Here is a 13,808-nt window from a genome sequence, read left to right as displayed (position 1 = left end):
AAAAGTGAGTAAACGGAGTTGATTAAAGTAAAAAGCAGATAGAATAGTATTAAATAGGCGGAAGTGGGTACTGCAAATGCTGGAGATTAGAGTCAAGATTAGAGTGATGCTGGAAAAGCAGAGCAGGTCAGGCAGCATCCGAGGAGCAGGAAAATCGACGTTTCCTGATTCCTGATGAAGGGCTTTTGCCCAAATCGTCGATTTTCCTGCTCCTTGGATGCTGCCTGACCTGCTCTGCTTTTCCAGCACCACACTCCTATCTTGACTGTAGTAGTTTTAAATGCCTGCAAAAGCATTTACAGGTTTAGGTTCTGACGGTCACTGGACTCGAAACGTTAACACTGATTTTTCTTTGTAGGCGCTGCCAAATCGGCTGCAAAGATTTGGGTGGCATTTACACGGGCACCTTTCATCCATACGAAAGACACGTTTGCACATCTATGTCACTTCGAGGTTTTAAAAAGAGGAAGATACTGGAAATACTCAGTGTATTGGCATTGCACACAAGCGAGAACTAAAGTTGCAATCTTGCAGGAACCGGTTTTCTGTACTGTTGTGCGATAGTCAGTCATTGGATCCTGTTGAATTCGGGCAACGGAGATATCAAAGAGGTCCACATCCTGCAGTCGGGCAGGAGGCGGGGCGTAGTTTCGCTGTCACCAGAACAACGGCGGGGAAACCCCACCCCCTTACTCGAGCTCCGATTCAAATTTGGGCCAATGTGAGCTTGAGGATCGTTCATTTGCCTAATTTATGTAACCGCCGCTGAGCCCGTGCCAGCTCGCGGAGGGCAATGTCTAACTGTAAAACTGGTGGAAATGCAGCCGGGAGTGAGCAGCAGCACCGGGAGGATTAAAGCTCAGGGCGTGGAGAGAGAGAGGGAGAGGTTTATCCTGTCACCGGGAGAGCGAGTTTAGAAAGGATCAGAATTCAGGGTTAGACACTCATTTCAAACACAACGCCTCCTTTACTCCGTCAGTCCTATTTACTAGGTGGAAGAGAGGAGAATCCCTTGCGATTTTGAATTTAGTGCCTTTCACTTTGCGCTGCAATAATCACTAGTCACCCCGGGACCCGTTGCCGGCGCTGGAGTGACTTGACATTCACCCACTGGAAATTTATGCCCATTTGAGCCTAGAGATGCGTGGAGTTGAGACGTAAAAGACCCATTCACCTCAGAGGAAACAGCTGCAACTGTGTCCCGTGAATATTTATGGTACGCTGGAATTTCTTTGCTCTTTCACGCATAAATGCCGGTTCCTCAATCTACCTTGGATCATTTGGTAACGGGCTGGAGCTTGCTCGGGTTGAAACGGCTCATTGATGTGACCAATTAGACTTTTTCAACGCGCCCTCCAGATCAAAAGCGGGATGTGTGGGCGGATAACGGCGCAGGTGGGTGCGAATTTCGTTTGCGTCGATCCTTCCCAGGGGGCAGACATCACCCCAGCCCTGTTTGACCTGCCGTAGACCCCTCAGTGAAGGGGCCACATGGTGGCTCAGTGGTTAGCACTGCTGCTTCACAGCGCCAGGGATCAGCGCTCGATTCTAGACCATCTGTATGCAGTTTGCACATTCTCCCAGTGTCTCCCACAGTCCAAATATGTGCAAGTTAGGTGAATGCCCATAATGTTCCGGGACGTGTAGATGGGGAATGGGTGTGGGTGGGTTACACTTCAGAAGGTCGGTGTGAACCTGTTGGGCCAAATGGCCTGATTCCTCAGTGTAGGGATTCTATGAAGATAGCTAGGAAAGTCGCAGAGGGAGCACAGTAATGCCTGGCACTGGCAAATCGGCTAGTAATTTGCTCCCATCTAAGTTTGGTGGACTGCATGCAAATTTGCAATGCCATTTTGTTCTTGTAACACCGCTGGAGAGAAAGTGAGGACTGCAGATGATCAGAGTCAAAAGCACAGCTGCTCAGGCAGCATCCGGGAGCAGGAGAGACGGGCCTAAGCCCCCATGTTCTTGATGAGTTGACAATGGTCAATGCTGGTGTAAAATTAAGATCAGAAATTTAGACACAACTATAAGTCACATTCAAAATTTACAAAGCTTTGATGATTATCTGATCACAAATACACCGTGACTAATGCACATGATCAATGAATGATTTAGAAAAGGAATATATTTTGTGTGACAAGAGATTGCTGGCGAAACTCTGAAGAGTCACTGGCCTCAAAACGTTAACTCTGCTTTCTTCATAGAAAACCTGCTGAGCTTTGCCAGCAATTTCTGTTTTAGTTTCAGATCTCCAGCATCTCCAGTTCTTTGTTTAATAAGTTTTGTACTGCCAGAGGAATTGTCAGGCTCTAATTGTAAATGCACAGTTTCATGTTATGAATATGTTAGTAGGTTTGGCAGGAAATTTGAGAATGAATAGGTAATAACAAAATGGGTTTGTGATTGTAGATAATTTTGCATGCAACTCTCCGCTTACCTCTGTAGAAAATATGTTTGTGAAAAATGTAAGTGTTGCTTCTACAGAAAAATTGTGGAAAATAGGTTTGTGAAAAATGTAAGTATTGGTTTAGCAGAAACCACAATCAACGGTCATAAGGCTCAGTGCTACAGAAACCACAATCAATGGTCATAAGATTCAGTGGGCTATCAGGGAGGAAGACATGCTTTAGCAGAAGCCATAATGCAGAAGTCGTGTATGCTGACAATAGACCACAGAGGGATGTGGTAAAATGATCAAGCTAAAACCTGGAATTTGTAACAAACGAGGCAAGAAACAAACAAGAGTAAGGGGCAACAGGCTTAGAGTAATGGAAGAAGTAAACAGAGAAGGAGTGAAGTGAGTAGCTTGTGATCAGTTTGACGCTTTGCATGCTAAGCCAATAAGGTAAAAGAGGAGTACAGAGAGACTCAGCTGAACTGTATAACTTGCAATGTAACCTTTTAATCGGTGTGCCTACTTGTTGGACACCCTTCTTATAAGAATGTTTTAATAAATACCTGCTTCAGAATTTGACTCAGACTGCAATTATTGAAGAGCGAGTGCCATTTCTCACATCCCAGTGCTGGAAATTCCAAATCTCCTTCGAATAACATTCTTAGTAAATTGGTGTTTAGCTCAGTGAAAAACATAAAATTGTACTGCCAGCAATTCTCCAACTCCATTCAATATAATTTAGTCAAAAGGTAGCCTATGATTTTAAAAGTAGAAGATAGCAGTTAGTAATAAATTAATTGAAGTTAAAACATTGACTTCTGCTCCTCAGATGCTGACATAGTTTCAGCTTGAATTTTTGCAAGATATGGCGGATGAATGTTTTTGTAATAAATTGGTGATCACTAATGACTTTTCTGAATATCGGTAATACTTCCTGAAGTTGGCCTGGGTTATCATTAGCCTTTTAATGTACAATTAGATGGCAATTATAATATGAAAACAAATCAGTTAACCAAGCCCCATAGTGTTTATCCATACAGAACTAAAACTGTCTGTTTGCTATCTCTCTAACTGTGTTTTCAATATCATTTTATTTCCCTTCCTTTTCACCGTTGAAAATTTTTCAGCAAAATAATGGGAGAAATATTGTTAGTACACATAAGAAAAGATGGATAAAGACCAGGTTATCCAATGAGCCTTTGCCATCTAGGCATTCTGTGTAGAAATTGCACCAACCACCTATATCCAGTCTTTTTTCATTCTTCACCATCCACATAATCTCCCAAGGAGAGGCAAGAAAAAGGAATAAGCACTGTCCAAATGTGTTTGATCAATGTTTGGTGCAGCTGATTCCCACTCTTGACCCATAAACCTGGACAAAACGTATTCATTTCAATTCTAAAGTTGACAACAATAAACAGATGGCAGTAGTCAACATATGACAACCACAAGTATCAAGTTCAGATTACTCAGTATTTACTGACTGAAACTGATCCTTCCATAGTTTCCAAACCCTGATGCCAATGAAGGAAGGTTTATTTGAATAAATGCGCTTCCAGTGTCACATTAATATAATTAAAGTGATTAGTCCTCCATGGTTTCACCTAATTCCATCTGCCTTCCTACTATTTAATTTAGAGCCTTTGCTTATTGATAAATTGTATGGAAATGATATGAGGTGTCAAGTGTAGACAATGCTAATTCTTTTGCATTATTAATAGTAATCTCTGTTACCACCCTCTAATTTGATACAGGATTGAAATTGTATTTGCAAATTTTAAGCAGAGTTGATTTGTAAATTGCCTATTAACTTGGGTGTTATCTTCCCATTTTCAGACTAATCCTGAAACTAGGAGAGATTGTAGCCTGCTTGATTTTCCAGCTATTATGCAGCTGATTGGTTCAGGGCATGGTTTTCAATTGGTATTTGGACCTGGGACAAGGGAGTCCTGGTTTCCAAGTGCGGCTGGCTAATCAGAGGCTGATAGCCCCAATGTTTGACAGCGCTACCTAAGCACAGTGGCTACGACAGTGGGTCAGAGGCTATGAATACTGAAGTGAGCGATTCGCCTCCTGACTCCCCAAAGCCTGTCCATCATCTAAAAGGCACATGCCAGAAGTGTGATGGAATACTCCCCACTTGCCCGGATGAGTGCAGATCTAACAACACTCAAGAAGCTCAATACTATCCAGGACAAAGCAGCCAGCTCGATTGATGCTACATCCACAAGCATGCACTCAATTCACCAATGTTCAGTAGCAGAAGTTTTGTATAATCTATGAGATGCACAGCAGAAATTCACCAAAGATCCTTAAATAGCACTTTCAAAACCCATGACCACTTCCATCTAGAAGAACAACGGCAGTAGATAAATGGAAACACTACCAATACCAAGTTCTCCTTCAAGCCAATCACCATCTTGACCTGGAAGTATTTCTTTGATTCTTCAATGTCATTGTGTTAAAATCTTAGAACTCCGTTCTGAATGGCATTGTGGGACCACCTACAGCAAACGAAGTACAGTAGTTTAAAAAGGCAGCTCACCAACACCTTCCCTGGGGCAATAAGGGATTGGTAATAAATGCTAGTCCAGGCGGTGACTTACACATCCTATGAACAAATTTTTTTCAATTGTCTTTAGTACTTGGGCAGTAATCTGACACAATAGATGCACCCATCCAACAGGACTATTGCTGCTGACCTTTTGGCAAAGAAAGCCCGATCCTTTAATGATCTATTGGAGAAAAATAAAAATATTTCCCTGACTTGTTGCTCCATTTGGTATATTTCTAGGGCTCTCTTGACCCTCCAAACTGAGGACAGTTTTGATACTATTCCAACCATCAGCTGTTAGGGGCATTCCTGCATTTGGACACTCGAATATGTAAGTGAACGATGGGTATAAATTGAGAGAGGAGGACAGGGATTACCCATTTTTATCTTATTTTCATATTTTGTCTTAAATGTAGAAATGCTTATTTGGGAAAGGTGCAATAATTCTAAGTAAATGGAGTGAAGCAAAGATCTCATGTAAAAGGCCTCCACCTTCGTTCTTATACATAAGGCCTGGGAATCCCTGAGGTATTGTGATGACAAAATCCAGCCCTATTATGTAACTACTTCTGAAGCTACCTTTACTCTTTTGCTACTAATATTGATAATTTTTTTAAATTTCCAAGCAAGTTTGTTAGGGTATGAAACTGACCCAGAAACCAATTAAGAATTTTAAATATGAAATACAAGGTTAATCTGTCTTTTTAAATAAAGTAATAAAGTTTCTGAAAATTTGCTACTAAAGTAAAGACGCAAGTGAGTGGGTAGAATTGAGCATGATTTGACATAAATAAAGTTGTGAAGCTGTCTTCAATCTACCAATTCTGGGTTTTACTGAGTCAGGGCAGAAGGACTGCAGCTTAGCATTTTAAATATGTTCATGAGGCAGGAAGCCTTGATATAATCCAATTTGGAGCTTTTACTGTTTGATCAGCCAGGTTTCCCATGTCTCATGAAATTTAACAACCACAGTAAGCTGAAGAGCCTTTTCTCCCAACCTTAAACTGTATAATATGTTAATATGGTGATAAACATACTTTGAAGGCATTTAATTGTAGGGATGTGACAGTGTGATATATTATAGTTAGGCACACAGTATTTCGTATACAAATATTTAAAATAGAATGAAATGTTTAATGTGTATATCACATCTTCTGACTCTTCACATTTTGTGAACTTATGATTAGTAACAATATAATCATGGGCAGCACGGTGGCACAGTGGTTAGCACTGCTGCCTCACAGCACCAGAGACCCGGGTTTATTTCCAGCCTCAGGAAATGTGTGGAGTTTGCACATTCTCCCTGTGTCTGTGTGGGTTTCCTCCGGGTGCTCCGGTTTCCTCCCACAGTCCAAAGATGTGCAGGTTAGGTGAATTGGCCATGCTAAATTGCCCGTAGTATTAGGTAAAGGGTAGATGTAGGGGTATGGGTGGGTTGCGCTTCGGCGGGGCGGTGTGGACTTGTTGGGCCGAAGGGCCTGTTTCCACACTGTAAGTAATCTAATATCACTTTTTATAGTGAGTATACTCAAATGTTAATTTTGAAAGCTTTGTATAACTCTCTTTTCTTCTCTCCTGCATAGATTATTCTACTTTCACAGTACATATATCAGACATCATTAAATGAAGATTTTCAGGTGTCGTGTGTCTTTTTAGAACAATCTCTTTGTGCTAATTTACCTCTCTGCTGATTTCAAAAAATGGACAGCTTTGAAGCAGATGTTAATCGTAATACAACTAATGAATTGGATATAAATGATGATGAAGAACTTCTGGAAAAAATGGATGATTATCAATTCGCCACATTTGTAGAGAACTGCTGTGTTAAATTGCAACATTCACATGACATCCTAGATGAAGACTGCATCAAACAAGCATCAGAGAATTCTTTAATGTGGGAGAAATCTTTTGAACACACTATACTTCTAGATATGGATGATGATTTCAACTTAAATTTTAATGAAGTATGTGATTCCTATACCATCTTCCTTTCTCAGTCATCAGCAGAAGATGATAGCCTTAACATTACTACAGGTTTGTGAATGTGATCATTCTTAATGTTCAGTAAGGGATTTCATTTGAGAACGTTAGAAAGTGAAACATAATGTAGGATATTGGATCAATGACAGTCATGTGATAGTGTACTAATTTTGCAACACTCTTTTGTCCTCTAGTATCCTCTATTGTCAGAGGTGTAATATTTAATTCATTTTTTACAGTTAATTTCAACATTATTTTTAAGCAACTTTGCAATGCAAGCTTTGCAAGTGTCAGTAAATTGAGATCTGTACTTTATTAAAAATGACAATTAAATATTTTGTATTCATTTATAATTCACTTATCCAATACCACAATGCCTTTCCTGTTTCCTGAATAAATCAGAAGTGACAGGGTGGTTAAAAAAGTTGAGTAATCAACAGTATGAAGGAATATTTCAAGTTATTTTAAGATATTTTATTCACTTTTCCCTCTCCAGATTTTTGTATTGAAAATGCTGAAGATGTTAATAGACAGTTCTGTGCTTTTATTTTATTTGTGTGACTGAAAATGTAATCTGTTTCTAATTGTTATACTTAGTTAGCAACTGCAAAACCAGTTGGGAAGGATTTGAATTTTTAAAAAATGTGGACTTCGTTAAGTTAAACAGGCTCATGTTGTTGCTGGAATTTGGTTGTCTTCCCCATTTTTAATCATACTCCAAAGGCCTAGCAAGTCTGGTTCTAATTAAATGCAATTTATTTATATCTCATTTATGAAGTGAATGAGCTACAATGTTGCAGGATTAATGACAATAGCTTGCAGTTATAGAATACTGTTTATGTAGTAAAATGTCCCAAGGCACCTCACGAGTATAATCTGACAAAAATTGACACAACCACCGAAGGAGACATTGGGATAGGTGGTAAAATATTTGATCAAAGCAAGGGTCTTGAAGATAGAGGAGATTGGGGGTGATTTTCAAAATCTGGTGCCTAAATGTCTGCAGTTACTGCTGCCACATGGTACAAGTAGGTGGGTATTCACAAGAAGCCAGCGTCAGAGAAACACACAATTTTTGGTGGTTTGTAGGACCAGAGCATTTTTCATAAGTAGGGAGGGACAATGATATAACAAAATACCAATACCATGATCTGAATCTTAAAATCAGAGTTGGTGGTCCAGGGACCTGTCTGGGTAAGCAAGCACAGGGGTTATGGATGTTTGGGTTAGGATACAACAGCATGAATGTGCTCAAGGTTTATGGACTGTGAAGAGGAGAGGGTGTCCAGAGAGGATTGGAATAATTGAGTGTGGAGGTAATGGGAGCATGGATGAGGGTTTCAGTAGCAAATGGTTTGGCATCTTCCTGATTTCTGCAAAACAGGACATAACATTTCTACTGCAATTATAACATAGCCTTACAATATTGCACTGAACTTTACTCCATTGATACAGTGGATATAAATTCACATTGCTTTTATGCGATATAACATCTAATAGTTAAGACTATAATTCAATTATTAAATTAAGTTATGCAAGCTAAAACAATTTGCATTTATGTAGCTTCTTTCATGCCCAGCTGTCTTGAAGCTCATTATAGCTAATTAAGTATTTTGATGTGGAGTAAAGTAGGAAACAGAGCAAGCAATTTCCACGCCGTAAACTTTCACAAACAGGCATGTGTTCCTGACCAAATAATATTTTTGTGACGTTGAGCAAGGATAAATATTGGCTGGGTCACCAGAGTTAAGAAAAAAATGCAACAACCTGGCCTTTGAATTAACACAATGCCATCAGTGGTTAGCACTGCTGCCTCACAGCGCCACAGACCCGGGTTCAATTCCCGCCTCAGGCGACTCTCTGTGTGGAGTTTGCACATTCTCCCCATGTCTGCGTGGGTTTCCTCTGGGTGCTCCGGTTTCCTCCCACAATCCAAAAAAGTGCAGGTTAGGTGAATTGGCCATGCTAAATTGCCTGTAGTGTTAGGTGAAGGGGTAAATGTAGGAGAATGGGTCTGGGTGGGCTATGCTTCACCGGGTCGGTGTGGACTTGTTGCGTCGAAGGGCCTGTTTCCACACTGTAAGTAATCTAATCTAATCTAATCATTTACATCTACTTGAGAGAACAGATTGCGCCTTGGTCTAACATCTCCTGCAAAAGGCTGCACCTCCAATATGTAGCAGAACTTGAACCCATAAGATCAGACTCAGCAGAGAGTGTGCACCAATGGAGCCTTACACTGGCACTAAGGGAATATAAGATTAATTCCAGTGAAATGTGCTACTTAATTTTAGTGATACAATTAAAGAAAACTATATGAAGTTGAACTTTCATTTATATTTAAACCTCTTCAGTCTTGTTACTGGGCCAAAATCCTGAAATTCCCTCTCTTATAGTTCTGTGGATACACATACACCATATCAACTGCAATGGTTCAGCTGTGGTGAGGACAACTCGCCTTAGAAAGAAGTCCAGCCTGTGTATGTGCTGAAATTTCTCCTGAAATTTACATATTTCAAGGTGAAAAGAAGTAATCTTAAAACGTCCCCAAAAAAAAACTTACAAGTGCAACAGACTCTAGAGCACTTTGTAAAACAAGGTACAATCCCAAATTTACAATCCATGCCAGTTCCTACTGACACAGTGTGAAAATACCATCATCAAGTAGGGTTGCCAACACTCCAGAACTATCTTGGAGTACCCATTAATTGAAGATGAATCTTCTCAACTCTGGTGAGAGCAACCAAGGAGAAAAGTCAGAGTGGTATTTAAAAGAATCTTTGACATTATAATTGTACAAATTTGTGATGAGAAAATAGTTTTTTTGAGTGTATTGTTAGACTTGAGGGTCACAAGATGAAACTTCTAAAACGTGTTCAACTATAATTGGCAAGCCTATCTCTAGGGAGTATTCCTCCACTGTGTTGAGATTCAGTTTAGTAATTTGGGTAAAACTCTGCACCTGTCAGTCTAAGTACCATTCTTCTGCATTAGTACCTGAGGGCGGCAGTAATTCTATGTACAACTAGTGGAATGTTGACAGGCTGAGTTTTAGACATAAACAGAGTCTCCTAATCATCCCATCTCCACAAAAAAGAGAGTATATGATTTTTCTTTTGATAATGACTTCAGCAGTCAGAAACTGCTGTATTGTCAGTAATTTTAAATCCACAGAAGACTGTATTTCTGGAATGGGGTCCTAAGCTGTGGGAGAAAACCCTATAGTTCATTGGCAAAATGGGCTCAATGAGGTCTAATTCTTCTCCATTAAGTTTTAGATTGTGGAATTCTGTTTCAGTTCTTTTTCTCATCCCAACTTAACATATTACTAACTTCATCAAAGGATAGCACCATATATATGTGCTAGATTAATGAATACAGGTTTGAATAAATTAGAAGTTCTCCATTATTAAAATTCTCCAACTTCACTAGCTACTTTACTCGTGCAAACAATTGTGATCCTTGTTGCCAATTATTTGAAGCATAACTTAATAAACACAACTTCCTATAGTATAGATTGCTTTAGAATTGAACATAACATTCTTGCTGATGTGCAAACAAACAAGTTAGGAGCAGAATTAGACCATTCAGTCCCTCAAGGCTGCTCTACCATTTAACAAGATTATTGCTGGTTTAATTCCAATCTAAACCCTTGTAACTAACCCACTGTAGTTAACACAGTTGCATATAACACTCATAAATATAGGCTGTGACTGCAGATCTATGTGCCAAAGTAGACATGAAAAGGTATACGATCTCTCTTGGAGTTCTAACTCAAATCCTCCACTGTTCAATCAATATGGAGAACGACCAAGGAAAGTCTAGTTGTCCATTTATGTCAAAATCCCCCCTTAATCTCCAACAATTGAAATAAAGAAAGTGTAGCATGTATTTAAAAATCTTCTCATAAATGTTATCTTACAGTGAATAAATTATCATACAACTTCTGTGTGAGAAGCATGTGTGGAGAGGAGGAGAGAAGGGAATTAAAATCTGTATAATTTAAAGAATAAATTATTAAGTGGAAAATAAGACAACATTTCAGTTGTTTTTGAAGTTTTCGATCAGAAGAAAATATTTCAAATTTTACTCAAAAAGGCTTACAATTTTTTTATACCTTCACAGAAAACTTTATAATATTTGTAAGAGTTGCCAATTGATTTGAATAAAGAATTTGATTATACTCAAAACAATGTATGGCTTTGATTATGACCAGTCATGATTGAGTTGTTTATTTTGAAAATTAAAGAAGTTTCTGAAAATAAAACAAGTTTTCTATATTGACAATGTTGTCTTTCTGCAATAGATGATGTTGACAAGATTGAAAATGAATATGATGGCAGTGATGAAGATGAAATATACAGCACTGAAGAAACCAAGTATGAGCAAAACCAACATATCTGTAGTTCTAGCTATTCAGACCAAAATGATGAAAGACAAGAAAATTCAGAAAATAGTTTTCAAGAGAACAAACTACAGGATTTGCAGGACAATACCACTGATGAGGAGCAGGAAGAATTGCCATATGATGGTAACTTACAGAATGTTAGTGAACATCCAACAGATGAGCATCCTGACTTGGTTGATCACATGCTGCCATTAACTAGACTTGTCAGGAACCAGTCAGTTCCTTTGCCTGTTAGTAGGGTGACACAAACTATCCCATTGAGCCATGAAAGATCATTCTTCTGCCAAGAAATGCCTGATAATCAGCTAAGTACAGAAGCTGAAGATTCTAACCATAGAAGTAAAAGTGAAACAAATACTTTTTTTTCAGAGGATATAGTTGATGCATTGGTATGCAGACATGAAACTAAATTAGAAAATAGCGTACCAGTTGAACACAATCAGCTTTGTGATGGAAGATCAAACATTACCGAATCACTTCAATATTACTTCTCTGAAGAAGACCTGGCACTTAATTCAACGATGTACATTGATTCTGAGACTTTACCGGAGACCTCTTTTTCAGACAGTGTAGAAGAAACTGTAATTAGGAACCATGTTTCATCAATAGCTAGTAATAATTTGCCTATAAACATTAACAAATTTACATTGTCAGAAGCAGATCTTTCCAGTAAACAAGGGGTGGATAGCAAATTTGCAACTGAAAAAAAGGTGTTTCAAGTTGAAAATGATTCATGCTACAATGCTCATGAGAACATGGAAAATAATTGCACATGTGGACCAGTGAATTCACCAAAAATAACACAGGAAGAGAACACACAAACACCAGTTAAACTTGAAACAATATCAGAAATTGCTCAAAATCCTATTTTAAAAATGGGAAGAACAATTTCATATAATGAAATCAAATATGGTAAAGGAAAACAACATTATCCTCAGCTTGACTTTTCGAAAGTTGAATCCAAAGTCAAAATTCCCAAGAGGACTACGTCTAATAATTATAATCTGGAAAGACCAATAATAAAAAAGGCAAAATCTTCAGCCAACGTGCCAGAAAGTCCTCATGCCACTCATAAATCGAAAGTAGATGTAACACAAGTGATATTGGATAGTACACAATCTTCAATAGTTCCTACCAGAACAAAAGTTAACAGCAAAATACAATCCGTGAACACAAATCATACCCCAGAACTGTTTCAACAATTGCAGGTAACAAGATGGTAGTGGCCAAGAAAATTAATTTGTGCCTGAACTATGTGCAATTCCAACACAATGTATGTGCCCAATGAGGCTAGCTGGCAGGGCAACAACTAATTGTAGACTATCTTTGCTGCTGTGATAGAATTTGTCATCAGTCTCTTGAGATATTGTCCTTGGCATAGGCAATTCAACAGTCATGGGGAGACCAGATCAGCTAGCTATTTGTGGGGTGGTGATTGGTTTTAGTGGGAAGCCAGGAAGATCATTCTTGTCCCACCTGGTTCCAGTAAGTAGGCCATTTACAGTTCAGTTTGACAAAGGGGGTTATTTTATGTATTCAATGGAACTAATAATAGTTCAAGGTGCAACCCTGGATGCTTAGTGAAGTATCTATAATCAACATGGCAGGCAGTAAATATCTTACACAGAAACATGTTGTATATGCCATCCATTATATTGGGCACTTAAGTACCTGTTTAACATTGATGAACTGGATGCCATGCCATTGATATTATTTCCATTTCACTACTAGTTCTTTCATATTCTCCTAGCTTGACTTTAATAGAGTCATATGATTGGAAATAGCTAGTAACTCTGCTTTTACACTTAATAATGAGCAGAATATGACAAATAGCAAGACTGACGCAAACATGTGAAATAACCATTGAGCAGAGTACTCCAACATGCTGTGTTAATTCAAATGTAGTTTCAATTGTGCAGTTCTTCCTTGAGACTTTTTCCTGTCTGGTTGTTGTTCTGTAGCTATAAAACTAAAACAAGAAGTCATTTAATTGAGAGCTTCCAGCTCATCATTTACGTTCAACAATCTGTACTGAAAGTTCTACTCACATTTTGACACCTATGACAAATTCTATCACAGCAGCAAAGATAGTCTACAACATTATTTAAACAGCCAATATCATTCGAAAAATAGTCAATTTTCCTTAACTTTCATTTTTAAAATTTCCAATCCACATCTTCTCCAAATATTAATCAGTTCTTCTCTGGTCATAGTCTTTCCGTTGAACTTTTTTTTCTTGGTTTACCTTTTGAGATGTGTTGTTTATGAACAGACTACCAAACAAGTTAAAACATTATCTCCTTCAATAGCACAGGTACAAAGGTTAACCATAATGATTTGACAAAATTCTGTTCAAATGCATTGTTTTTCTACAAAAGAAAATCAATTAATGTGTGTTTAAAACACTAGGCAATAAATCTATGTACAACTTTGGAACACATTAGGATATGTGATACATGAACATTTCA

General features: G+C 38.5%; 1 protein-coding gene across 7 annotated transcripts in view; it reads left to right on the top strand.

Moving 5' to 3' along the window:
• Positions 1-770: 770 nt before the first annotated feature.
• LOC140479733 (uncharacterized) overlaps positions 771-13,808 on the top strand; it is a 91,024-nt gene continuing 77,986 nt past the window's right edge. For 4 of the 7 annotated variants that reach the window (XM_072573814.1, XM_072573815.1, XM_072573813.1 and 1 more), the window contains exons 1-4: positions 771-1,395; positions 5,193-5,283; positions 6,536-6,986; positions 11,239-12,548. In XM_072573814.1, coding sequence (XP_072429915.1) covers positions 6,653-6,986; positions 11,239-12,548 — 1,644 coding nt within the window. In that variant the 5' untranslated portion in view covers positions 771-1,395; positions 5,193-5,283; positions 6,536-6,652. The remainder of the gene's footprint in view (positions 1,396-5,192; positions 5,284-6,535; positions 6,987-11,238; positions 12,549-13,808) is intronic. The other 3 variants (XM_072573811.1, XM_072573812.1, XM_072573810.1) reach the window with 3 other exon arrangements.

Source organism: Chiloscyllium punctatum, chromosome 7 (genome assembly GCF_047496795.1).
Source record: "Chiloscyllium punctatum isolate Juve2018m chromosome 7, sChiPun1.3, whole genome shotgun sequence".
NCBI lineage: Eukaryota > Metazoa > Chordata > Chondrichthyes > Orectolobiformes > Hemiscylliidae > Chiloscyllium > Chiloscyllium punctatum.
This window is presented reverse-complemented; position numbering and strand designations above follow the sequence as displayed.